Source organism: Falco punctatus, assembly GCF_963210335.1.
Source record: "Falco punctatus genome assembly, chromosome: 12".
NCBI classification, from domain to species: domain Eukaryota; kingdom Metazoa; phylum Chordata; class Aves; order Falconiformes; family Falconidae; genus Falco; species Falco punctatus.
In genome coordinates this window covers 30,285,507-30,313,445 of record NC_137592.1, presented here as the reverse complement: position 1 = coordinate 30,313,445, position 27,939 = coordinate 30,285,507, and the positions used below count along the sequence as shown (strand labels likewise).

At 45.1% G+C, this 27,939-nt stretch overlaps 1 protein-coding gene across 1 annotated transcript; it reads left to right on the top strand.

Annotated features, from left to right (window-relative positions):
- TOGARAM2 (TOG array regulator of axonemal microtubules 2) lies at positions 1-27,920 on the top strand. Its single transcript, XM_080408830.1, has 10 exons — positions 1-5,353; positions 6,991-7,096; positions 8,868-9,103; positions 10,314-10,472; positions 11,525-11,642; positions 12,382-12,485; positions 13,911-14,109; positions 15,304-15,520; positions 21,106-21,192; positions 23,434-27,920. Exons 1-10 carry the CDS (start codon positions 5,184-5,186, stop codon positions 23,709-23,711), a joined length of 1,674 nt encoding a protein of 557 aa, XP_080264956.1. The 5' UTR covers positions 1-5,183; the 3' UTR covers positions 23,712-27,920.
- Positions 27,921-27,939: the final 19 nt, after the last annotated feature.

Genomic DNA, 27,939 nt, shown 5'->3' with positions numbered 1-27,939 from the left:
CAAGGTGTCTGGTTCTCCAGCATGCCATTCACCTTGTGCTTCCTGCCTTGGAAGGTTATTTTCCACAGTCAGCTCTCCAATATATTTGTGAAAACTTGTGTGCATTCAGCATTTTGTGTATCTATGATGATCCAGCACAGTGTCAAAACCAGCTTCATACACGCTAAGAGCAGGGGTGGCGGAGGGGAGGAGGAGATAGGACTTAAGAGGACCTTAAAAGCGGGTCCTCTGTTGGACTCTGATACTGATTTGTTCTGTAATCTTTGTGGGGCCATGTGGGAGCTGTATTGCATGGATTGGAATACAGCATCTGGCTTTGTGTGTGATGTTTGACTGCCAATTTTTGTACCTGCAAGAGTATGTTAGGGCAAACATTGGCTATCGTATAGCTATCTGCAAATTCAGGTGCCACTTCTGTAACTGTCAGTTGTAACTTCTCTGTGTCTGGGCCTTCACTGTGAAAAGAGAGCCCAGGCAAATCTCAGTTTATAGATGTAAAGTCCTATAGATGTTTAATATTTACCTATGGTTTTAAGATCAAAGGGGGCAAGGTGCTAGAGGACAGTTACAGAGCTGTAACTGATAGAAAGATACTGGCTTGGATATGCATGGGGAAATCTAGCTGTCAACCTGATCCTAGTTAGAACAATAAATAAGGAGTCATAGCAATATACTTCCAATTTAAAAGCTTCTGCATGGCTTTTAAAGTGCATACTGAATATACTTACCTACCAGTTGAGTTGGACAAACATTTTTTCTTCTGGAAAGAGCAGGGAGGTGTAACAGTGTTTTCAGGAGACAGCAGTGGTATTACCATGTGTAACAAGATCCTGTCATCAGTTTTAGGCATGGCCAGGCAAAGTTAGACTTCTGAAACAGCATAAAGTTAGCTGCCCTCAGTACAGACTTGACATCTCTTGCTGATTCAGAAAGGATGTATGTAACAGCGAGAGCCACTTAGCTCCAAAATGAAAGACAGCAGAACTGGATAGTCGAGGCCCAAACTGAAGACTAACTCCTGCATTTTAGCTGGAGCTTGATGAGCTCTATGTGACTCAGCAACTGAAAGTTTAATGGCAATTAATCAGCTTTGCATATTATTGTGTTTATGGATTGCATTTCCTCCTTCATCAGAAAGACCATACTAAGAAAGTTTGCCTCCTTTAATGCTACCCCCTACTTCTCCTTCTGTCTTCTCATATATTCTTTTCTCCTCCATTTTCTTAATTAAGGGCAAGATCAGGCAGAAGAAATGAAGAGAAGACCCATACATCTGCAGGCAGGTATAGGGTATGGCTGTCCTAAAATGACCAGAGGAATCCTGATCCATGGGTGGCATTGTGAAAGTGTGGTTAAAAACCATCCTGTAACATTTTTTCAGTTCCTTGATGTGCTTGGAGGGCTGCCCCAGAGCCCAGTCACTGGGACATGTGCTCCGGTGATTCAGTGAAAGTGACTCCAGCATGGAGTTATGAATGGCAGCATGGAGTTATGAATGGCAAGAGCTGGAGGGGTACCTTGGGGCCCTGGAAATGCAAAGCAGGAAAAGAAAAGATTCCTCTACGTCATGCTCATACCTTTTGTCTCCCTGCATGCTCTCTCACGTCACAAAGATTAGAGAAAAATCAGGCATTTCACATGACATGAGAAATGTTGCTACTCCTTCCTCTGACGCTTTAAGGAAAAAACCTTCCCTTGGAGCAGTTTCTGAACTAAATCCTTTGAGGTCTGAGGTAGATTCATCAACACTGCCTGTTTTTGCACTGTGAGAAACAGTGAAACCTTATGTGATAGTAAGTCCTTGTGAATTCTCCATTTACAGAGAAAGAGACTTTAAAAAGTATCCAGCCTATGCAGGATCAGAGCTTTTTGTCCTTTTAGAGCACAAGCTGAAATTAAATGTCGAGTAATGAACTGAGGTTTCATTTGTGCAACTCATTTACTTCAAACGACATATGCTAGGTTTATGATTACAGGTTTCTTCCCCTGCTCTATTTGCATATGTGTCAGTATTGCAAACTGAGCTTGGGGTAGGAAATGCCTACTGGCTTCTTCCCCCTCCTTGCCTTGCATTATCACTGAGTTGCACAGGACAAAATGCAGTGTCCGTGTCAGCCAGTACTTTTAACTGGAAAACCTCAATGACACCATTGCTGTCCCTTTGCCATCTGTGGGTTTGTAGCAATAGGAGACATGAGAATTTAACAAATAATTTTGCTGATGCAGAAATAGGCATAAGATCCACTGAGCCCTCAGCACAGTGTTTGTTCTGCCAAATAATGGGCATGCCCCATAGGAATGATTCTTTTATTGCTGATACGCAGCTAGGATGCTGAACGCAACTAGGGAGAAGTATTGCTGAGTAAGTAAGGTGACGCTATTGCTGAATCCATTCTGAACTAGAAACGAGGTGTATTGTTAAACCACCTCTCTCTTTTATTACTGACCTGACCATTCCACAGGGAAAAAACCCTGATTTAAAAAATTTATTCCTTTTTTACTGCTTGGCTATCACATGATTTTATCATCTGTGAAGCCATGTAAGGAACGATTAGTTCTCCGAGTTTTACCAGATCTGTTGGAGAGTATTTCAGAGTGAGCTGCGCTGTGCTATTCCCATTACGAAAATCAGCCTTTAGTCAGGCTGCCCCAAAAATGGCCTGATCTCCTACAATTTAGATAGAATGAAACATCTTGGGGAAAATGAATTCTCTAGCTTCAAGAACACAATTCCGGTTTTTAGAACATTTTAGCAATCCTAAGCTTTTCTTTAAATGCCCTCTAAAATATTCCAATGCAGAGGAGGAAATGTTGATTCTTACATTTACAAAGGCACATAGGTATGAAAAAACAGGAGTTCTTTCCGTAACTGGGAAAGAGAAGATGTTTACTAAAAGCAGATGGATAGGAACAGACAAGAATCTTTTTGGCAAGGGCAATCTCCATGTCTCAGCTCTCCTTTGTCAAACAGATCTGCTCATCTGTTTTCAGTCTCTGCAGGCTTTGACCCACTGCCTGACATTGGGACAGATACCATTTTCCCCAGCATAAGCCAAGCAGGCAGACAGTGCGCTGGTACTGCCTTGAGGCAGCGTGTTGAGAGGCTGTCATTGCCCAGCATCCCTGTCCATCGGTCAGAACGGCAGGCTTCCGCGCAAATCCTCAGGTGAGTCTGCTCTGCTGCAGCTCCCACACCAGCTCTTTCCTTGCACAAGGAGCACAAACCACCTCATTGCTCAACCCAGGTAAGATGTTGGGTTCAAAGACTGTCCTGAGGATTGAGAGCAAGCCTGCTTTGGATCCATTCCAGCTTAGTGGTACTGGACCAGGTGGTGCTTACAGCTCCACAGGAAAGCTGAGCTGAGCTTTACCACTACCTTTAGTGGTAAAGCCTTAAGCTCTAGCTCTTGTCCAGACTGACAGTCCAAAATACAACACTGGTGCAAGGAGGCAGCTGTAACTGCAGGGCTGAGCTCTGGTGCAGTCTGGCAGGGTGTGCTCACCGTGCACGTATGTGTCCCACCATGATCAATTAGCCAACTCACCATCCTGGCCCTCTGCCTGTGCGGCTCTCTGCCTCGGCAGCCAGCATTTCTATTATTGCAGCAGGGGTTGTCTCTGCATGGAAATTTGTGACTTGGTACAATCGTGCTGTTGCACCTGCAAGTTCTTATCCACCCAAATACAGTGGCTCTGCGAGGCAGATGACATACAGGAGACACTGCCTGGTACTCCCAGGCTGCTTGCTACCTGCAGTAAATACACAGCAAGTAGTGACTCCATAGTGATTCTCGTCTCTCCTTTGTTGGCAGCCTACCTTGGTTTACAATCCAGAATAGCGTGAGTTAAGGAAAAGTGGGCTAGGAATGATACTCTGAATGCTCTTTTCTAGTGACGCTACTCCAATTTCCAAAACTGACCAGAACTAGCCTGATGTGGCTCTTCATTCATATTCAATAGAGATGTGTATATCTACGTACTTGTGCAGTGACAGTGACATCAGTGACATCCCAATTAGTCCCCATCTGATTTTTGATTCTACAGTTCCTCCATCCTCCATACTTTGTAGAACATGCAAGGTAGCATACAAACCCTACGGAGACCATAGCAGTTTGTCTAGATTCTGTGCAGTATCTATACTCAGCACTTTTAGACAGATCAGGTGTTTTCATTAACACTTTAGAGAATGAGCTTTTGCGTGCAAGACATGACATTTTTGACCTACGGTGCTTTTGATGACAAATAGGTTTCATAACAAATGCATTTATCATCTGAATTTTCTTGTACCTTGTATATTTATCATCAAGAGAGTGTGTTTGCCAGCAGTTTGCATCTGTATTTACATATTTTTATTCTCAGTTCACATTTGGAAGGCTTGTTTGTCACTCTTCTCTAGACTAGAAATTGCATTTTTCCACAAGAGAAAGCTTAGGCATTGCATGGTTTGCAAACAAGCACATTTGATGACAAACCAATTTCACCTCAGCATCTTCAAAATACAGCCAGTGGTACGGTACCTCTGAAATGGTAAATATTCATAACACTTGGAAAATGGCAAAACCCCAACAGACTACTACTTTCCCAATAGTATGCTAAAATATATGGGCACTCAGCTGCCTTCTGTCTAGAATATTTGAAGTAAATGGAACCAGAGGCACTGTCAGTGTAGAGGGCCAGGTATCGCTGTTCCCTGGTGGTTGGTCCTTGGGGATTTGCCCCAGCCCAGCAGGACGTGGTTGTTCAGGCTTGGTGCCCACTGTGGGGCAACTGGAGATCTTTCCTCGAAAGTTACGGGGTGCCACTGCCCCCAGTGCTGCAGGTAACAGGGAGGTGATACAGGGAGGTATGTGCACATCTCAGGAGCTTACTCCTGGAGTAGCAAGTTCTGCTGGGTGGCACTGGGTCCCAGTGAGTGTGAGCTCTTCAGCACTATGAATCTGCAAGCTGGCTGTGGTACCTACGTGGACCTGGGAGCTGGCTCTGTGTGCGCAAATTTCAGATTTACACAAAGAGCTGGTGCCCAGCTAGGGGTGACTGGGAGATGGTTGGGTGCTGGGGAAAGCAGTGCGCCAGAGAGCAGGGGAGTCTCTGAACCAATGCCACTTTGCACCCCTAGGTAGTTTTGGCTGGGAGATTGGGTTGCACTCTGCTCGGTGGCGGGGTGCCTTGCCCGCGGGTATGCGATGCTGGTGCCTGACCCTCTCCTTACAGCAAACTCACTGCTGGTCATTGCTGCAGGCATCCCAGAGAGGGGAGAGGAGCCAGAGTGGGAGGACACCCAGGAAGCCAGAGCCTTCCCTCACCCACAGCAGGAGCTGCTCAACGCGCTCACATGGCTCAGCAGCAATGACTGGTAAGAAAGCTCTCTGTTCACTCTTTCTTCCTCTCAGTGTAAAGGTAGGCTAGAAACATTTCTTTTCTAGTGCCTCTGAGCCCAGACAGTCCAGATGTCTGAAGGGAACTAGTGAAACCACTCCAAAGCAATCACAGCATAAAGATGAGAGCAGCCTTCTATTTGCCTTGGTCCATAACAGTGCTATAGCCACAGCAGATCCGTGCTGTTCCCTAGGTTTGCCTTCTGCTCCATGTAGCTGCAAACAAAATCTTCAGGGAAGAGAGAAGGTTGTGGAACAAGATGATGTGCTGGCTGTAGCCAGAAGCAGGACAACAGTGGTCTTAAGTTCAGAGACTGGGTGGCCTTGGGTCACTGGCCCAGGTGGGATTGTCTAAGGATTTGTCTCTGATCCCACTTCTGGCAGCAGCAGCAGGACACAGGGTCTCTGTGTGACCTCCCGCATGAGAGTCCCAGGAATGCCTGCGGGGAGTTCCTGTTTCTGAGAAATGGACTGAGATGTGGTGCAGAATGGCTCAGCCTGTCATTTCTCCTGAAGGGCTCGTGGCAGAAGACAAGGAAAAAGAAAAAAAATCCTTTAGGAATGTTGCACTTTAAGAATTCACCTTTTTCCTTCTCACTGCTGAATATGGGCCTGAGGTACTTTGTTGATAATCACAGTGTGTCCTGAAATTAGACACAGGCAGGAGGAGACTTTACAAATTTCAGGTGATATTGGTTGTCTTTTTGATTTCAGGACCAGCATACACTCACTAGGGCTCCATTCACACAGGGGCAACCATGAAAATTCTTCCATGATGCATCTCCTTGTGTGATCACATTGTTTTGCCCCTCTCCTCTTTCTCTTCCCCGTTCCTGTTTGGTGCTCTCTGAGATGCAGAGAGCTTCTGCAGGTGTGGGGGGTCTGGGTGATGGTCGGGAACCCCAAGAGGGGATGGGCTCCTAGTCCTGTCCTGCAGCCCTGGTGAACCAGTGACTGCATCCTGTGCCTTCGTGTAGCTCAGGTCTTTCATAAAGAAAGTTCTGGAAGAGGTGGAGGTTTACTACTTTCAATAACACGTTGATGTTGTGGGTGTTATTTTTAAGTAGCGATTCTCTGGAAAATCTCGCGGTTTAGCTGTTCTTGCCTAGGTGTAGAACCTTTTAGGACACGTTTCTTTTTTGGGGGGGGTGGGGGGACACAACTGCATTGCAGAGTGCAAACTCAGCTATTGAGTGACAGTGCAGACTTTCACTCCTGAACTGCCCTCTGGGGAGAGCAAAGAGAGAAAATGCACCAGTAACAACCAGCTGGGACTCTATCTCAGGGACTGGTTACAGGGAGGGTGCAACAAACAGAAACATGGCACAGTCTCCCAACTTCGAGGAGTAGTGACATAGGGACTTCGTGTGCCAGGGATTTCAGAAAGGCTGTTTTCTTTAATGGCTGAAAATTAACCCATCCACTCTGAAACTACCTATTTGCCTTTTGGATTTCTGTATGCTTTTAACCACCTGGCAACGAGTTCCATGATTTAATTAAATGTTGTATGAGAAGCACCTCCCTTTGTTTGAGCTGAGACCCTGGTAACTTCAGAGGTTGCTGCCTAGTTCTTGGGTGGTGAGAAAAATCAATCTTTTTGGTAATTGCCTTTCAGGGAGCAGAAGACAAAGGGACTCTTCAATGTCAGATGCCTGGCTGCCTACCACTCGGAAGTCCTTCTTTGTAGACTTCATGATGTTTCCTTGGCAGTTACCAAAGAAGTAAGAACACCATGTTTAATTGTGTCCCACCTACCTCGCTGCTACTACATGGGGTGTAGAGTAGATATGTGCTTGTTCATCTACAAGTGTGCTCAGCGTCTGCCTTCATTACTGTTTTTAGACCTCATCTTTCTAATAGCTGTGTCACCTATCTATATGATTGGTCTGTACCTATAGTTACATTTACTGGTATGTAGGGCATCGGCCTCTCTCCTGTTTGAGCCTAGGTGTCATTATAGTGCAATATACACATGCAGAAACTGAGACACTAATCAGGTGATTTGCCACAGCCCAAATCTCTGCCAAGCTGTAATTAAACACTGCAGCTTTTGCCTCCCATTTTCCTTCCACTTTCTCTTCCTCCTCAGCATCCTGGAGGATTGACTGCAGGAATTTATTTTCTAGCATTTTCCGATGATGTTGTCATCTTCATTTCTGTGCGCTTTTTGGCAATTTGCCCTTTCCATTGATTTGTTGCCTCCATGCATGGTGGAATTTTGCACTGCAGCCACTGGGTGCTTGGAGCGGCCGTGCCATAGAGTTTGCAGGGCAGTCGTGCACATCTCCACTATTTCATCTCTCAGTTAGCAGAGAGGTCTCAACCTAAGCTCTTTAATAGTATCTGTGGCTATATTTCCAAATTGGCATTTGCCTATGGCCTGAACCAGCTGCCTTGTACACAATTGCCAAATAGATTTCATTTTCCTTTGCTTGCAGAAGACAGTACAAGTTAGCTCGTTTCCATGAAGGTCAGTCCTCCTCGCCAACACTTCATGACATTGGAGGCCTGAATGCCCCTTGTGTTGTTGGACTCTTCCAACCTTTCTGTTTAGATATGCTCAGATTCTCCCTCTCTGAGATTGGGGTTAGGTGAAGAAGCCCTTTCAGCTTAGCTCATCTAGTTTTTATATCACTTTCATATTTCTGAGGAAATTTCCTCCTCTCTGTTGTACACACTTGTGCAGAGACAGCTTTCATTTTTTGTTTCACTCTAGTCCCAGATTTTGCTTTCACAAGCACTTCTAGCATTTACACCATGAATTTTTATGAACAGGCACAACTAAATCTGGCAGAAAGAACCACTGGTCTGTCCTTCAAAGTGTCTTCCAAATGAAGTGCAGGACTCTGAGGTGCTTCTTCCTTACCATTGTGGGAGAGCCTTTTGGAAGCAGGGATCACTCCAGAGCAGCACTGAATGCTGTAAAACCCCACTGATTGCAGCTGTAACTGCACGTGATTTCCAGGATGCTTGAGTGCCTTGAGCTCAACAGCTAGGGTTCTCCTGAGTAGACAGAGCTGCAGATGGACTCAAGTCCCTGCTGCGAATTAGTCTGTAGGCTTGAGCCCACATCTTCTGTTTCCTGGTTGAATCCTCAAACTGCCAGTGCTGCACTTTTGGACAGGAGGAAGGTATTATTTTTCCTCTATCTTGTCTTTATGAATTGTGCCTTTATACTTTAAAAACAGCCCCAGATTTAATTTTTTTTTTTTTTTTTCAGTAAAAGGGCCTAAAATCAACGCAGTGTACATTATGGGCTAAGCAGCACATTTTATTCTAGGTGAACCAATATGTTTTAGGCCTGCAGTCTCATTAAAATTGTATTGCATAAGCAGGCCTGAGGCCAAAGAAGTTGGTATCAGAGTAAGTGTGTTTCTCTGCTTGTGGTCTTCTGCTCTTGTGTTCCATCTTGCCGTTTCCTGGGACATTTGTCTAGGGGAACTGATTTTCTTTACAAGGTGATTCTTACATTTCCCCTCATGACTTCTCCAGGTGAACAACCCCCGCTCAAAGGTGTCTGGCTCGGCAATCAGGACGCTTGGAGAGCTCTTCAGAACCATGAAAGAGTGCATGGACCACGAGGTGGACGGGGTTGCTCAGGTCTTGCTCCAGAGGATGGGGCACTCCAACGAATTCATTCAGAAAGCAACCAACACATCCCTGGAGATCATGGTGGGGAGTGTGACTCCTCCACGAGCAATGACTGCTCTCATGGCTAGTGGAATCCAGTACGTTGTTCTTCTCTTGGTGGTCTTTCACCTTAAATTGTGTGGGCAGGAGGAAGGAAGGGGTGGCAGAAGGGGAATGATGGGAGGGGAAGGTCCTTTCTCCTGCATCTTCTGTGTACTCTGTGACTAGATACTTGGGTTTAGATTCGAAACAAGGACCCTCGCTGCCTTCCTCTTACCATCTACTTCTGCCCTACTCCAGTGCATTTGTTCTCAGTCTGTCAACACTGTCTAGGCACGGTGAATGATGGGGAAGTGAAAGTCCCTGCACAGGGTGGTGATATAGCCTTGTGGCTTTGTGGGAAGAGGGACAATGGCAATTCCAGCAGTGAGTGCCCTTTGATATTTCACCACGCTGACCACAGAGGCACTGGGAAAAAACATACATCATCATTATGCCATTCACTTGAGAAATAAGGAGGCTAATTGCTGGGGCAGGGAGCACATGCGGGAGAAGCTGCTGGCTGTGGCACAGCCTGCACAGCAGGTGCAGCTCCAGCCAAGAGGGGCCTGTCCTGTCTGTCATGTCCTTAGAGCTCCACTTTCTACTCCAGTTTGACGCTGCATGTTAGCCTTGAGATGCTGAGTCACTTTACAGGCACTTGCACAGGCTGACTCCCATGGGATAGCTGAAGCAAACGCTGCCTTCAAACATCCGTGCTGTGCCTGATAGTTTCAAACAGGCACTTTCTAGAAATCTAGCTAGAACAACTGCTATCTTTTCCTCAGCTTTTGAAAAGGGTAAATCATTCAAACATAGCTCTTGTCAAGGCTCAAAGAACAAGTTGGCTGCATTACTAGATTTTCTGCAGCTGCATGGCCCACAGGGTTTTTCCCTCCAATTTTTTTTCTAGGTCTGCAGACTTGGAGATAAATGGGTAGAATAAAGCTCAATCCTGCTGCAGCTGTGTCTGTGTAGTGGGAATCCTCTGACAAGTCAGCATGAATTGTCTTCCGTCAGAGTAGGGAAGGGAATTGTGCATCTGATAGTCCAGGGAGACTGAATTTTACCCTCTTCCTTGCAGGCAGTCTCTCTGTACAATGTGAAATTTGTTTTTATCTGAGGACAGAATCTTCTACAGGTGGCTAAAATTGCAGTGAGAACACCGGCCTCCTTCCCCCGGCAATGACAGGGAGCATGCCATGACCAAGGCCTGTGCTTGTGGCCCTCCTTTTCCCTCTGCCCCAGTGTTTGTTCTCTTGTTTCCAGGCACCGCAACGTCCTGGTGCGGAAGTGTGCAACCAAACACCTACTGACTGTGGTGGAGCAACTCAGAGCCAAGAAGGTCATGAAAAGCACACGTGTCAATGCCAGCCTGCTGGTGAGCGTGCTGGTGCAGCTTGCTCAGGCCTGTCATCAGGACACAAGGTGATGGTCTTCATTTTACTTCCTAAAATATGAAAACTGTTTGATGTTTGAATGTAAATAATAAAAGCACAAAAGAGTGGAAGATAAAGTAAATATTTAAGAAAGTGACTTCACAGTGTGGGTAATGTCTGGGAAAATGACTGTTCTGGGTAACATGAGGTTGTCCAGCAACAATAATCATTGCCAAATTCCTGTGACTTGAATGAGTCTTTATTGAGATCAGCTGAGCTCAGATTAGTCAGTCCAACAGTTTTGTTTGGTCTTAATGTGTGCGATGCATTGGCAAAGCGTTGGCCACTGTTCATCACTGAAGGATCCCAAGCATTTATTTCTGATAAGGTTAATACTGTCCTAGAAAAATTCCAGCTGTCTTTAACCAATGCATTCAGTCTTTCTAAACATCTTCTGCAGATATAGTTGCCTACAATAGTCAAAATTTTTTCTTCCCATTGTATAATTGGAGTTGTATAATGTTGTCTGTGGCTGAATGACCTCCAGATTTCCTCTTGAAGATAGCTGTGGTTTCATAGTAGCAAAACCAAACCAAACCCCCTTACTTTGATTATTCCTTTAGATTCCCATTAATAGATGCCAAGAACACATGAGCTGCCTGTGTGCATACATGTAGTATAGAATAATAAAGAGTAAGCATGGGATGATTTGTCCTAGCTTCTTTGCCAGGTAAAGAAAGGCAAACTGTGCAATGGCAGCAAGACACTGCAAATGAGCCTCGACAGCAAAGCAGATGTGCTTCGCTGGTCCCACAGGATCCTTTGATCCCACAGAAACATACTCACAACTGTAGAGTGAAATTGTATTTTCCTGTTGCCCTGTGTTTTCCTCTTGCCTCTTGTGTTCAGCTGGCAGCATTGTGCAGTGATGACAAGTGGAGGTAAACATCTCTCCGTGCTGAATAGGTAGTAACTTCTCATGAAGGTATTGCACATGAAGAGTTTAACATATCAGCTTATTCTCTTAACGCTTTTCCTTTGCTTAATCACAAGGGAGAAAAGAGTAATCAGCTGTATTCATTTCTCTCTTTCCTCCGTTAGGTGTTATGCACTGAAGATGCTGAGTATATTGAGTAGTCATCGCAAGTTTGATAAGTATCTGAAACAATCTGTCCCCTCACATGGCTTGGCAGATATTATGGCGAAAATAAAGCAGAAAGTAAGTGCTTGCTAGGAGGAATGTCTCATTTATGTAACTACTGAGGTTGCTAAGATGAGATTAATCAGGCTCCTGGGAATGAACTGTTGATCCTCAGCCTGTTTAAGTGCAGTGAAAGAATTAGTATTGTTAGAAATAAAGTGGGTGTATTTTGAATGTCAGCCACAAACAGGATAGGGAAATGGGAGAAAATGTTTTTACCTTCAAGGTATAGAAAACCCCACTACCTGCCCCCCGCCCCTGCCCCCAATAAAGCAAGGAAGTGAGAATAATGCTTCTGAAGATTATACTGAAGATAATAGTCTTTGCAATAGAAGAAAGAAGTTGTAGTGCCAAGAAAATTTCCAAATATAGAAAAGATGCACAACACAATCATAATTGGTACAAATATTGTCTGTATTCTGGGAGTACTGCCCTGCTGTCATGCACTGTGGAGCTGGAAGCAGCTTTGTGAATTCAGCATCCAGTGGAAAATCATCCCTTTGGTTTTTTTTCATTCCTCAACGTTTACTTTCTAGAAAGGAATGTGCCTTTGTGCAGGAATAGGGAGAGTGAGTGTGTGTGGTTTAACCCCGGCTGGCAACCAAGCACCATGCAGCCACCTGCTCACTCCCCGCACCGCACCCCCCCGCACCCCACCCCACCCCCCCAGCCCCAGAGGGATGGAGAGGATATTTGGAAAGTAATTTCCCATTTTATCTTCGATAGATTCATTATTTTTTTTAATATATATACATAGGGTATTGAAGACCATAAATGTGAACCTCTATCTGTCAAGAGCTCCGGGAAAGCTAGGAACAGTGGCTTGATGTTGCCCCAGGACGAGCTACATTCTGATGGAAGGTAGTGAGCACTTCTGTTATATCTGACAGAGCCCATGACAAGCTTTACATGTCTCTTCCACAGTAAAATCTTCCTGATGGAGACGGGCTGTGCCAGAGATTGTTGCCTTACCCCACAGATCTTCACTGACAAAAAATGTCTACTTCTGCATTAGGCTGAACACAACTTCTCTGGAGGGTTTTCCACAAAAACAGAGAGAGAGGAAGAGACACCCACCAGCTGCAGCTCACAAAATCCTGTGCAGCGGTGAGGACAGTGTTGCAGAGGTGGTGAGAGGGTCGTGTCTCTGCTGTTTTGGTTGGGCCAAGTAGTTTCAATCACAGTATTCTTACTGAGTGGAGTCTTTTTTAGATGGGTGGTTTGACAAGAAGTCCCAGTCTAGGACCAAGATGCCATTCCCCAAAATAATACTTTCCATGCAAGTAGTTTGGCCTGGCTGAATCACGGCTTTCTGACCCTCAGAGAGTACCAGGAAGATAGTTCCTGAGCAGTTCTCGTCAACAGATGTCTCACTGTGGACTTTTTCTGTAGCTATTCATGTCATTCAGAGCCATTAATGGTTGGCTGACGGGCAGCATGTTTTTTTCACTTCTGCTGCAATCAGTATTCAAGAGAGGAATTTGGTCCTTGCTGTCTCCCCCTGCTAGCAGAAGAGCTACTTGTACTTGTCCTCCTCTGATAACAAAGTGGATTTCTTTAGCTCTGTTGTGCTCAGTGGTGGCGGGTGACCACACACCTCATTAGCATGGGTAGGCTCTTCCCATGCTCATGGCAGAGAGAGTTGATCCAAGTGAATTGTTCCTGTTGGGTGTGTTAAACTGTGGATCCAGTCCCCAGGGAAGCAATAATGGGAGTGTAGTGGTGGGGTATCTGGCTTCTGGTTTTGCCTCTGTTACTGTGTAGGGAATAGTTTTATAATAAAACAACCCACTGTCTCCATTCCCTACATTACTGATCCTCTGGATCCTTTCAGATATGCCCCTTAATCTCTCTGGGTCGGATTCATCTGTTCAGATGCATCTATGCTATTTATCCAGATTCCCATACCTGTTGTAGAGACACTTCCCCAGAGTAATTGATTTCCTTATAATACAGACACCTCCCGTAAGATGAGGCAATTCAACTTGGAAGTAGTGCCTATTTTTCCCCAGGAAGGGATGTTGGATGGGTACCTGGGAAGACATCTGAAGACAAATGAGATGAATCCTATCCTCATTGCCTTGGTTTTCCTGAATAAGTCCTAGTGATAACATTACTTGCAGATTGTCTCTTACAAGGATTGTCATGAGATCCAAGTTGCTTTTCAGATCAGGATCTAGCTGAAGTATAACATAATAAGGAATTATCTTTGAGATGTTTTCCTCACAATTAACTGAAGATATTATCACCAAAAGGTCTAACCTTCTTTTTATTTTCCCATTTGAGATCTGGCTCTGATGGACGCATGTTACCCCGTCGGACAGAACACTGCCGGCCACTTCGGACTGTGGAAGAAGTTGAACAGCTTAGTGAGCTTTACAAGCTCCTGACAGCCAACGAGTTTCAGAGACGAATGGAGGGAGTGGAGCTCCTCCTGGATCACTGCAGAAGCAGCTCCCGGCTCATCTCCACTAACATTGTCCAAGTATGTAGGGCATCTCTATTGCTCTTTTCCTGTTAGCTCCCTTCCCAAGCCTGTACCAGTAAAGTTAACCTAGTGTGTCTTGGCTACACTATCAACTAGCTACATACTAGTTGTTTGGAACAGGCTGGTCCCTTCTTACCCAGAATAATGTAATTCAGCTCCAGGCTTCAGGACAAGTGATTTCAGTCTGGATGTATTTCTCTGGCAGGTGCCTCTTAGTCCTGTTCACGAGATGATGACAGAATGTTCCTGTAGCTTCTGCTGTCTCCTACTACCGGTTAGGTTGAAATAAAGGAAAACCAGGCACTGAAAGCTTGGCAATTGTTCTCTAGAAAAAAAATGGCTTGGGATGGGGGAGAGAAGTATCAAGCTGAGTTGATTTAATAAAATATATTTTTTTTTCTTTTTTAAGATCCCTCTGTAAACTTTATCTTGTCTTGCGCAGTTACAGCTCTGCTTGTTCACTTCCATCCTCATCCCTTTCCTGCTTGGGAAAGACTGCTCTCATCCTTCCTGGGAGTCCCTCTTCCTCTTTGGAAAGAGGAGGAAAATGACTAAAGATAGATCTTCTGTTCTTTCTCCTCCAAGCAACTGCTTTTTTTCCCCTTTTCCAGAAAACAGTGCCTGATAATGTGGCTGTCAAGGGACTGAACCTGCTCTAATGAGAACTGCACAGCACAGTAAACTTCAGAAGTCTACCTGTTTGCTAGACAAATGCTCTGGATACTGACGAGTTCATCAGAGCCCTGCACTTCTTCAGATGCAGGTTCTGAGACAGATAAAACAAAACTTGGATCTCATCCAGCCACCGTTTTGGCAAAATCAAAACTACCCTCGGTACCTGAGACAACTTTATGGAAGAATGAGCATCGTAAATACCTGTTTTCATACCTCTATACCAAAGATACTATTTGGTGTTATTAAAATAGGATTAATGTAATGATTTATAGGTAAACAGAAACACCGTATGAACTATCCTGTCCCCACCCAAACTGCTTAAGAAAATATGAAAAACTTTTCACCCAGCATGAGGTTGTGCAACCACTACAGCGAGCAGTCCACAGGAAAACAGTGAAGTTGTGCTAGCAAGTGCTGACCTGACAGAAAGGATTACATTAATTTGTTACGTTCTACATCCCTTCTTGAAACAAGGACATTTTAATCCAGCTTTTGTGTTGTTTGTTTTCTGAACAGATATTTGATATTTTTGTCCTGAGACTTCAGGATTGCAACAAGAAAGTAAGCCAGCGGGCGCTGGAGGCACTGGCTTTGATGACACCCGTGCTCAAAGGTGCCTTACATGCAGTGCTGGTCGCTCTGGTAGCAGCAGTCACTGACAACCTGAACTCAAAGCACATGGGGATTTATTCTGCAGCTGTGAAAGCGCTGGAAGCATCCATTGCTTACCTGGGTAAGGCTGACTTCTGACATTGACTATCCTCAACTGCAACTTCTCCGTCTTGGGAGTCAAGTGGACACTGAGTCTGTTGATACCTGTGGTTGTCTGTAGAAATATCTGGCTGCTGCAAGAGGTTTATGAAGTCCTGTCTGCATTCTTCCTATCCCGTTCTGTTGTATCATGTTGTGACGTGCAGCCAAATGGATGCTGTTTATCACTTGGTTCACGTGTTTTTTAATTCCATAGAGATGACATAATAGGCATTATTTGAAGTTCCTGCCGGAAGAGCATGAGGGAAGTGACTAGCATCTATTATGGCTGATTTTCCTCCTTCCTCCTAGGAAACTGCATGCGTTTTGTTTTTATTGAATTGGATTTCTAAAATGTGCATTCAGTTTTCAGCCACTAAGGCAAATGGTGAAACACACGGTGGGAAGGGTGGTGGAGGGTCTTTGTTCTCGCTGGCCTTTTTTCCACATTCTGGCAGTGGCAGCTCTCCTGAGCAGGCGTGCCTGGCCCTCTATGACCCCAATATGAGAAGCTTTGAGCTCAGTTACTCATTTTGCAGTTTTGTGTAGTAGTTTATCCATGTAAAGCTGAAATGAAGATGTCCTTTTGAATGCAAAGATTGTGATCTTGTATTTAATAAGATGCTGTGTTATGAAAGATTATAGTGGAGAGCAGATGAAGGATGAAATGCTTGTTCCGTAGTCAGGCTGGGAGGCTCCGTGTGTGTGGGGCTCGAAATGCCTCAGCTCCCTTCTTCCAGAAGGGTAAGGATCCTCTTACCGTCCTCTTTTCTGGCCGCTCGAGCATGGGGCTGCAGGTATGTCTATTGATGTTAAATGTGTACCTGCAGTAGGAAGAGGGTGAGGTCCCAGTCTGCCCTGTGTCCTGGACCATATGGCCCGCTGCAGGTTGTGCAGCATGTCTTCTGCTGCCTACCAGGGTCATGCTCCACCTCTCAGGGATCCTCAGGCTCGTTTTGGTTGGGAGCACCTGCCCTGCAGAGTGCATGCCCAGCCCATCTGTTATCGCTGCCCAAAATGTGTTTGGACTGGCAAATACAGTAGCATGTTCCTTCATGAGTAATAGTACAGAAGTCAATGCTGGTGCCTTTACAGTTCATCAAAACAGCTTTTAACAGCTACTTTTTGGTTAGTGTATTTGGAATTATTCCCTTGTGATCTGCTCTAGAAACTGATTGTATGCATGTGGGTAGCATGTGTTTCTTAAAAGCATATGGAGACACTCTCCTGAAGTTAGCTCCCTGCTTCCCCTCACCTACCACAGGTTTCAATCTCTCTTAATTTGGAGGCAGTAACCAAAAATAGGGCAGTCAGAAAAGCAGCAATAAAAGGATGGGAGTAAAGCAGAGTGGGATTACACAGAGATGTTTTTTCTCTCACCTCAGTTTTATGGTTGATGGTAATGATTCACGACAATGAGTACAAGCACAGGCCACTGGACTGTGTGGCGCTCTAAGCGAAGAAGGGGCTGGTAGGGTTGGTAGCAGCCGGGGGCCACAGTTGACAACCAGACCCAAGTCTGTAGCAAGTGTTGTTCTCTGTGACTCTCGGGTTATTCTTGTGCACTTTATTTTAGGCAGCTGGATCCCCTGGAGGATCCACCTGCAAGGATATAGTGGAGACATGTTGCTATTGCCTGGTTTTCTTTTTGCACACATTTGCGTAAGGGAGGGAGGCTCAGGCTGCTCTGGGTAGCTTGTTGCAGGTGTTTGCATCTGCCCACTGAAACCTCGGTGAAGTGTTTAAAGTTTGGTCAAATGAATCCAGGCCTGAATTTCCCTCTTATTCTTCTGGTGTAGATTCAGCAGCACACTGGCAATACTTGTGTTACCACTGTCACTGGTGCAGCTGTGACCAGAAGTTTCTGGTCCCTCAGGCTCTCCACCTGCTGTTCACTCCAACTCTGACTTGTGTTGAAATGTGAGATGAGGGCTGGTGTGTGCATATTTATGCATGCAAGGAGTTTGGTTTTGAAAAGATGAATGCCATCAGTAAAAGTGTTTACCAGGAGTTTTTTTACACTGATTTCTGTCTACGTTGGGAAAGCAGGTCCCACGTAAAAGTGTTTGGGTTCTATGGTTGATGACAGGTTTGCAGATCACTTGTGTCATTTGTGCTATATATCAAAAGGACCTGAATTCCTGCTGACTGTAACTGCTGAGCTGGGTAACCAGAAGCTGTGGTGGTGCAGTCCTTATGCACCAGCTCCCAGACAGGCTTGAATGGGTACCAGCATTTCTGCAAAGTGCCAGGAGCCGCTGGCTCTGTGCTGCTTGTCTACTTTGGTACAGAAGGAGCTGCACAAGAAATCCTGGAGGACACCTTTGCTCCAGTTCAGGGACAAAGGAATTTTTGGAGGTTGTTTGGGCTGAATTTGAGTTCCCAAATGAATTGCTTTGCTGTTGGCACAAAGGGACACTGCCCCATCGGAGCTTCTGCAGAGCAGCTTCCTAGAAGGCTCTACATTACAGGCATTAGCCGATCCTGTCTGTTTTCCACCTTTCATCTGGGTCTTCTTTTTTTAAAAGGGAATTTATGATTTGCCAAGTTCATTTCTTTAGAGCAAACAGGTATAAATCCAGCTGGAAATGATGTCTTGCCCCAGATGTTGTTCTGCATGGGGCAAGATTGCTATAGCCCATAACTACACAGCCAAGGTCTGCTGTAAATTCCCTTGCCACACAGATTTATGTCAGCTGTGAAAATGCAGCACTGGGTGAATATGCCTGAAAACTCTAGTGTTGAAAAGGCGGGTCTTAAAGGGGAATTAGCAGCTTTCTCCATATCAGCTGCTTTGCAAACTCAGTGGATTTGCTGACCTGCTGCCTTTCTGTGTCCCAAGTATAGGGTTCTTCCAGATCATGAACTGCAGGGAAGGGTGTGAGACCTGTGCTGCTCTTGGCTCTTACCTATTTTTTGTGGTGCCTGGGAGAAGGTTGGGAAAACTTGCAGAATCCTGCTAACAGAGGATGCGGCAGACAGATCCCTTCAGGATTTTGTACGGAGCTTTCTGTCATTTCCCTCTCACTAGTTCTGAGGCATCACTGTAAATTTTCCAGGCTGGCAGAAGTCTGAACAGGAGCAAGGCACATTTGTCTCTCATCACACTGACTTTACCCCAGAGACAGTTCAAGCAAACAAGGTGGAATATATATTTTTGGTTCTGCTCATTTTTATGGACATTAGTAAGAATTCAAACAGGCAACTGAATCACAAATATTTCAGAATTCAACACCTGGGGCTTTAGTGGGGGAAAGAAGGCTCTGCTGGAAAAATGCATGAGTGAAACATTCCCATGTGCTTTAAAATTGTCTGCCTTTACAATTTAAAATCAGGTGGCAAATGACAAACACACACCCACCCCCCAGAACTCTAAAGGATTGTGCTTTGCTCCTAGCTTAGAGTAAGGGCGCGCAGTATCTTGCCCCATTGCTCCACCGAGTTTCATGGCTAAGAGCCCAGCTATTGCTCCGAGACTCTTTGTTGACATGCCTCATCTTTTGAATTTTAGGTGAGACTTCCTCCTTTGTCACCTTTAACGATCTATGCAGGAATGCAAGCTGGTTAGAAAATTGCTTGATCACTTGGTGTAAAAACAAAGCAAAACAAAAAAGCTCCCATCCCAGAGACCAGAATTCTACCTACCAACAATTTTCTTCCAATAATGCCTGAATAATTTATTTAGCTTAACCCTGACATTGGCTTGGACATCCCCAGCTGGAGGCCACACACATTCATTAGCTGTGACCGGTGACCCTAACCTTACTCAAGGGAACCACCTTGTAGATGGGGACGAATCATCAAGTCAAGCCCAACTGCAATGAGACCAAGACATAGATCTTGCTCTCCCCTGACGTCTGTCCTACCCTGTCCTCTGTCATGAAAGAAATGCCCTTCAGATGGCCACTGCCTGATGCCAGGGCATGGAGTCCGGCCAGTAGCCCAAGTAACTCCCAGAGGAACCAGCCCCCTGCAAGAAGGGAAGAGGAATTTCCCCTGTAGGTGTTAAGGTGGCAAAGAGGGGACCACGGTGAAAATGAAAGCATGGAGAAGCAGATGCTTCTTTTGCTCATATTGCAGGTGCTGGGCTGTCAGTCCTGTGGCCAACAGGTTTAGCCAATTTGTAGTACAGAGAATGAAAGCTAAGTTAATAAGTACTAACAGCCTGCTGCCTTGTTTTCTCTAACAGCCATTAAAAGCTCCTCTGTCTTTAGGTCTCTCAAGGCTGCTAAAGTAATGGTTGCATAAATCTGTTGCTGACTTGAGCTTTCCTGTTTCAAAATGCACAGGGCATTTGAAACCCTTAAATTGAAGGATGAATGGTGCCTATAGACTCAGTTTCCTAAAACCCAAGCAAGCTAACAGTTCCCCCTCAACCAAGCAAAACCCAAGTCTTCCCCTGAAAATCTGTGTAGATACTAATGATGAACTAACATTTTGTACTCCTTCAAGATCTCCAGATCTTGAAGTTGTTTTTTTTTCCCAGTGTTTTTTCCAAAGCATCAGCTGTAAAGTAACTCCCTAGGGAGGAACAGCAAGTGTGAAGCAGCATCTGCCAATACTGCAGGAGTGTGAGGCAATAGGTGTCTGTTTAAAAAGGTGAACGAGAAGAATGTAATTACCAAAGCAGCAGCTTAATTAGCATAGCAGGATCAGTTCTTTACTGCATGCTTGCAAGAAGATCACTAGGGACTTCCTTTTTATATCTCATGCAAAAAGGAGCACTTAACAGCACAGTGCTACTTAAAACCACTTTGGGATTTGGCTCTGTAGTGTTTCATAGAGAAGTAGGTTGCCTGCTTTATTGGTGCCACTTCTGGTGACACTGTGAGGTATCACAGTGCATCCCCTGCGCATTCTGCCTCCAAGAAGAGCTTGGCTTGGCTTGTCAAAGCTGTAAGACTGGAGGCTTGCAGACCAATCCAGGCAACAGTTTACAAATTAAAACCAGACCTCCAGTCAACAGCAGGCAGCACAGGAAAAACTGAAATACGTATGACAGTCAAGTATTAGGAAATCAGTTTGTTTTCCAGTCTCTCTGCCAAGATCTGATTTCAGAGATGTTACAAGAGCCCCAAGAGTGAGTAACTTTGAGAAATGAGCAGCAATTCTCTCTTGTGAGATTAACTTGGAGTCTTGTCTGTAGATCCCAACAGGTAACTTAAAGACTTAACACCAGCTTATCCTTGAAGTGTGAATGGATGTGTGAACTTTTGAGCCTTCTCACCCTTTTCCTCAGCAGAGGGAGGAGCTCACTTCTGTGAAGCTCCAGACAGAAAATCTTTTCCCTGCTTACATATAATTTAAATGTTGAGGGCCCCGATGTGAAATGTTTAACACAGCTCCTTGTACAGCAGTCAGCTTTGGATTTACAAATGTGAAATGAGAGCTTTTCTTTTCTGAATTTAGAATCCTTCCGAGTAAGCCTGAAGGAAAAAGAAGACAAGGACTCAGAAACTGGCAGAAATGTACTTTTATTTTAAAAAATGCAGTTACTTCTGCCCTCCTGCTATTTTTTTTTCCTTGTACCCTCAGAAGAGTAAGCAGAAATACATGTTTCTCTTTCAGATAATGCATTGCTGCTGCAAGAACTTGCCAGCCGAGTGCGTTTCCTCAGAGGCCAAGCTCTGCAGATCATCACAGAATCTCTCTCAGGTATTGCCTGCTTCGGCTAATCTCCACTTCTAAGTCAAGAAGTCTTCAGAGGGAATGTTTAGAGGGAATGCCTCGGAATAGGCAGTGCAGTAACTCATCAAGCATCAGAAGGTCCTGAGCTTGTGTCTCCTGCAAAATACACACAATAGATGTATTTGCCAGGGGTTTGCCTGGCTGCTGCAGAGGTGTGCAGCACGTGAGATGAGGATGGTGCTCAGGCTCCAGCACTGAGCTCTCACTGGGGCATCTCAGGACCTGCCTTTAGGAAAGACAGGGGCTAAAAATACCCTGGCTGGCTCCTCTCTTTGAAGGACAGTCCAGTAAAGGTCATGGAGGTCTCTTGAAAGTCCCTTTTCTAAAGTGAACGACCATCCTTCACGAAGAATTGTGGCAAGTGGTATTTCTGAGGATCACTTGTTTTGCCATCACAGGATTCTTGTTTTCCTATTAGAAACTTGAGGCTGAATCCTGTGGAGCCTGGGGCTCACAGTGTACGGGGAAACTCAACACACATATTACAGGCAAGGACTTTGTGCAAGGCAGGACTGCAGTTCAGCCCAGCCCACTGAGGCTCCCTGCCTGTATTGCAGAGATGCCATGGGACTCGGGGCATTTCAGGGTGTGCAAACAGTCTATTTCTAGATCTGCGGTGTCCGACACGCTGCAAATGCAGCTGATAATTGATTTAGAATAGTAGCTTGCTATGTCAGCAGTAGCCAAGGAATCGAAAAAAAATATAATCTCAATATATAGTAGAGAAGACTATTTATAGCCTTGCTTTAGTTAGGGCTAAATCCACTGCTGATTATATCAGCATCTTTTATTCCAAGGTTTAATACCCTTGGCTTCTTCATTATGAATCTCAAAAGGGCATGTTTAGCCATAGCGAACGTAAAAGGGCCTTTAAAGATAACCTGAATAAAGTAAATCTCCATAAACATAGAATTTAGTTTTATAGTCATTTTAATCTCTTTTTCAAAGAAAGCATTTGAACGTAAATTGGGACTCCTTCAGAGAGAGCAGGTGTTCTCTCTGGGGTTTAGTGGGAACAGACAGCTCTTTCTCTTCTGAAGCTCCATAGTGACCACTGTATTTAATAGCATTTAAACTCAAATTAACTCTCATTTTAAAATAGGTACCATAACCCTTCTTGTGCTTACCAGAATTGTTGTGAGGTACTTCCAGGAGCTGTTTAAATGTTGATGCCTGATGCTAGATTAACAGTGTAGAGAAAATGAAGGTCCTTCCACTACAGAATAGTAAGTGGTTACGGCATAACATTTCCACTGAACAGAAAATAAGAACTCTGTCTCCAGAGCATTTCAGATTTTGATCTCTCAGCAAAATCTGCTGTGCAAGGAGCATGTGGGTAGTAATTTTTTGTTTGTATTTAGTGTGGTTCAGAAAATGAGCTAAAAGCAGACTTCAGAGGGAATGAGAGGGAATGTGTGTGTTTTGGTAAAATTTCACCCCCCATGTAAGATTTTCTCTCTCTCTGTTCCCCTATTTCAGGGAACATTGTGAGAGTAAATGCCATTAAAATTGTGAGATGCTCAAATGCCATGGCAATGGGGTCTAGGTAATTACCTAGGAAGACATCCTAAAGGTTGAAACAGCTGTTCATTAGAAGCCACCAAGTATGAGGGGAATACAGCTCAAATTAGACCGTTGTGCCAAAGACATCAGTTAGTCACTGATCTTTCTAATAAAACTGTCAAGCAGCACACATCTTTTGTGGGCTGGAGTTTTGAAGTGTGGTATAGTACTGCCATTTGCTGTGTGCCACTGGACAAAGGGAACAGCCACATTAGACTTTTGGCATTTTTCTTCAAAGGTCACAAAACAGCAATCGTCATTTTTATTAGAAATCTGTCAATTACCTCTCTAAGCTGTATTTCAAATTCTTCAGCAGCTGGTTTAGACAACTTTTTAATGGAAATAAACAGCCATTTGACATTTTTGCCACTTGTAGTGCAGAAGCAGATAGTGAAATGATTTACAAAATGTGTATGATTCACTTTGCTAAATCTATCATGGATACAAAGCCTCTGATTTGGAGAAATTAAGGCCCTCAGAGGTTGGTTGTTCTGTTCAGGGGATGATCAGCAACCGTTGCCTGTTTCTGGGTTATTGGGCTCTTTGTGCTTGCTGATACTAGCCAGAAAAGACTTCTAGGAACAAAAAGTAAAGGTACTTGTTTGCATTAAGGTTGTTAAACAGCTTGTGTCTCTCACCCAACAGTGCTTGTGTCATCTGTTTATCCTTGGAAACCCCAAGCCGTCCATCGCTGTGCCCTGCCCACACTCTGGTTCTTCCTGGGAAACAGGACCCTGCCTCTCAGAGGCGGCAATATCAGGACTGCGGTCATCAGGCTTGCAAAGACCCTTTACAAAGTGATGGGCTCCAAGCTGAAGGAGCTTGCCAAAAGCCAGCCTCAGCACGTGGCACAGAATCTCTGGAGCATTTTGGACTTGACAGATGAAGGCTTGGTGTGCTCCAGGAAGCAGATGGAGAGGTGACGAGTGGCAAAGGTGGATATGGCAGTGCCATTGGTTTGAAGAGTAGGATGGAAGGTAGTTATTCAGTGTTTCTTTAGATAGTGTTTTAAAAAATAATAAAAAATTAAAAGGAAGTCTTTTTCAGAAGTTTTCTGTCTTAAGCTCATGTTCCCTAAGAAGCTTGCACAGATACCAAAAAGATAAAAACCTGTGTGTAAATGTAATTTGTAACTGTAAAAAGGAAAAGAATATATTTCTGTACATACTTAGAAGTAAGAGATGTGCACATATATATATTTACTTACAAAGTAAGAGATGCAGTTTGGAAGCACTGGGGCTACAGGATTACATGGCTCGACTTGGGGAGCAGACAAGGGGTGACTGGGACCTCCTAGGCAAGAGGCTATGCAGTGGGGTTATCAGAGGATGTGCAACTCCCTGTACGTGCCAGTATACATTATAGGTGCCAAGCTGCAAGGGGGGCCCTTTACAAGTCTCTGATAGCTCCTGGTGCAACGGCAGATACCTGAGATGTCCAGGTCATCCTCAGACCCCTAGTCCCATGACAGTAGAAATCTCCCCAGCTGCACTGAAATTTTCTTCCCATTTCAGGGGATGCATCTTGTCTGTAGTCCCCTGTGCTCCCCTGTGCAATGGACTGATGTGTGGAGGTGACGGATGTCATCTGACTGCCTCCCAGTACCTTGGGGCACCCCTGAGGAGGTGTAGGAGAGGGGCTCGAGGCAGGGGGCTGTGCCACCTTGCAGGGGGTGCTGGGTGACACACAGGCAGTGAGTGGGCTAAGTGTGCCCTACAGAAACTGGGGAGAGGGGAACTGCAGGCAGGCATCGTGGGACAAAGTATAGTTTTTAAAAATACATTTTCTAAATGTCTTTTATTCTGTCTTTTGAGAAGTGAAGGCTTTGCCTTATATGAACCAGTAAAAGACTTCTGAACCTGAGATTCAGGAAACAGAGTGAGGAAGGGATGTGCCAGTCCTTCACCATACAAAGGTTTGAAAGCACAAGGGGAGAAAGGATGAAAAAGAGAGGAAGGGCTGAAAGCAGCAGATGTTGGTGCATCTGTATAGTCAGACACGTAAACAAAGCGGCCTGATCTGTGTTCATATAATCCTCAATACAGTGGCAGTTTTTTGAAAGAAAGAAAAATGGAAGTTTTGGGGAGAGGGAAAAATGGGGAAAAAATGGCATGAAACACCCTGGGACCATGGAAGATTAAAAGAGCCTTGACAGGTTCTTGGCAGGTCCAAGGGTCTTGCATGAAGCTGGGAGGCCAAAGAATACTCTGGGGAGATGTGCCCATCCTAGGGCTCTTGGGGTCTTATATTTATTTGCTGCATTGTTTGGTATAGCTAAATCTATGCAGGGCTTCAACTTGCCAGATGCTATTGTTTCATTGGGTCACCCCTTAAGGAGTCCCATTTTCTTTTTAGTACAGTACTCAAGTGGTGAAATTATTTAGCAGAGTCTTCTAATTTTTTTTTTTCTCTCTTGTTTTCTGTTGTAACTCCTGACTTTTGGTAGCAGGGAGCACTCAGGAACTCATCTCTGTGAAGTCCTGGAACGTGGTTAGGCCAGGGACCAGGGACTGGTGTGAAACACCAGTGTCTGTGGGGATCCTGCAGAGCCTGGTGGAAGCCACAGCTCTTGCAAATCTGCTAGAGCGTTGTGGAGCTTACCCTCTTGAGAATTTTTTCTAAGAGCTTACCAGAAACAGGCACAGCCTGGTAGTTGTTTTGCAGGCATGCTAGGGCTCCACAAAGTATTTGTGTGCACCCCAGCGCTAAGGGTGAAACACTGGAGGATGTTAGAGGGTGGCTGACTGTAAATAGCAGATCTTGAACGCTGTCACTTTATTAAGCACTTGCAGTTTGCTGCTGCCTCAGATCCATTTTAACATGCAATTTTGATTTCTTTTTAAGCAGTTGGCATCTCCAGTGAGCCTCTTGATTTTGCTTCCACGACCTCCAAAGTTACTCTTTCCTTTTCCCTCCTCTGCAGATCTCTCCCTCTGGAGCCCAGGAAGTGCTGCTCTGTACAGGCTGCTTTTGCTGGGCTGAATAAAAAGCTCTTTGGTTTTACTTTCTCTTTGGCTGTGCTTGGGCCCTTGGGAACGTGGAGGGACGTTTCTGCATTTGGGAGGAAAAAAAGCTTTTGTGCACTTCATATGTGGCTGCCCAGAGTCTGGTTTTACATGTTTAGTTGTAGCACTCGCAAAGTGGGTTTGAAAAATAACCAGTGGAACTGCTTTCTTAACTCTCTTTTGGCCTCAAGTAGTGCTTTCGTGCATACTGGTCCCCACAGTCCACCAGAGTAAAACATTGCCTGCTGGCCCATTTTCTGTCCAGGTGTTTAATTTTTTTAACTCTCCAGCTGACAGTTTCCCCATGAGAGGGGCACGCCTACTCAGTAAGATCAAATCCAGCTGACCATGTTATGGTCTGCAGAGGAGTTAATTCAGCTTAGGTGAGCTCTCTTGCCTCCCATTTGCACAGGTCCACCTCTCAGAATTTATTAGCAAACTGCTGAGGTTTTTGGCTGATACAAACAAAAGGCAGAGCAGTGTTGGGCCTCCTTCCGACACCGGTAAGAATTTAGATATTTAATTTTTCTGAATTTTGTTACAGAAGTCCCACCAGAGGAGACTGCAAGCTCTACTTGGCAGGGCCAGTTTAAATCATTTCATTGTTGCGTGTAATGTGCGGTGCAGCTGCTAACCCACAGACGTTGGTATAGCAGAAGAAATGGATGGCGATCTTGTATGTTGGCTTACTCTTACCCTGTGTCCTGCCAGAGCCCCAGGACAGACCCTGGCTGACACAGATGGTTCCTCCTGCTTGCTGAAGGTAAGAGTTGTTGTTCTCAAGGGAAGGTGGGGGGCAAAAGGTAACATGGCTTTTGCCATAAAGGAGGGAAGAAAGCTTATGTTCCTCTACAGGGTAGGAAGGGAGTGGTTTTGTGTCACCTCCCTGTGCAATGGGGCGTTAGAGCTCTGAAGCTGCGTGAGCAGAGAGACCGGTGCCATGTACTCTGAATCTAGTTGCAAAATTGATCATTTCCTGAAACCGGCATTTTTTTCTCACCAAGAATCTAAGCCCGTGCCTGTTGGCATGGCTTGTCTGCTTTTCACAGCCCTTGTGCTGTGCAAATGCAATAGCTGGACCCTGAATCTCCCTGTGGAAATGCAACCAGAAACCCCTGCAGGAACATAAATGCATGAGCTTGGCAGTGCCAAGACTTTGGGGATGGGGACAGTATGGAAAAATGAATGGCTAATAGGGAGGGAGGACAAGGAAGGAAGAACAGGCCCCAAGTGTGGTGTGGAGGCTGAAGGCTCCTGTTGTAAATGATGTCAGTACTGCCTGGTGGTGCTGCTGTGAGAGGTGGAGCAGAGAATTAAAGAATGCACCTGGAGGGAGCTGCTTTTGCAGACAGGCAGCTGGGTCATGGACTGTAATAAGGCGATTTTGGTAGAATTTGCCCTTGCCAAGTTGAAAGGTGGGCTTGGGAACCAGCTGCTGGAGTCTCTCAGGCTGAGGGAGGTGGGCTGTACTGGGGTGGCTATTTTCATCCTTGTTAAATAGTGATGATGGGAATGAAAGGGTTGCATTGCTACCAAATCTCTGACAGCTGACACTGAATCCCGATACTCTGATACTGCCTTTGATACAGGCAGAGGTGAGAAAACCACTCTAGTTAAAATTAGAGTTGACCTGAACCTTGAAGCCTACACTCTGCTTTGGTATCTTTAGCTGAAAAAAACAGTATCTTTGGCCAACAGAGTGGCCCTGTGTATCCTTCAAAGCACCTCCACTAGTTTTTGAATGGAATCAGTTGTGGTAAAAGAGCTTGTAGAGCTTCTCTCCATGCTAATAGCTGCGCCCTGGGTAATGAAGGCTGTGCTGCTTTCACAGTCATTGAGCATGTTTCACTTCTGCTGTGTTTGAGAGCAGAATGTAAAAGCTCTGTCCCCCTTGGAGACTGTGGTGAAGGCTGCAGGATGCTCAGGTCTGTCCGTACCCGCCGCTGGGTCCTGGGAAGGGCACACGTGCCTGGTGGCCAGCACTGCAGTTAAGCCCTGGCTCTCAGGCTTATCACTTGTGATTTAACTGTTGCCATTTCTGCTTCCTCTACTGATGTATGGACATCTATACACAAAATTGCCTGTCTGTGCATGGAAACACTTCTACACAGTAGTCCTCCTCTGTGTATACTGTCACTGTATATAA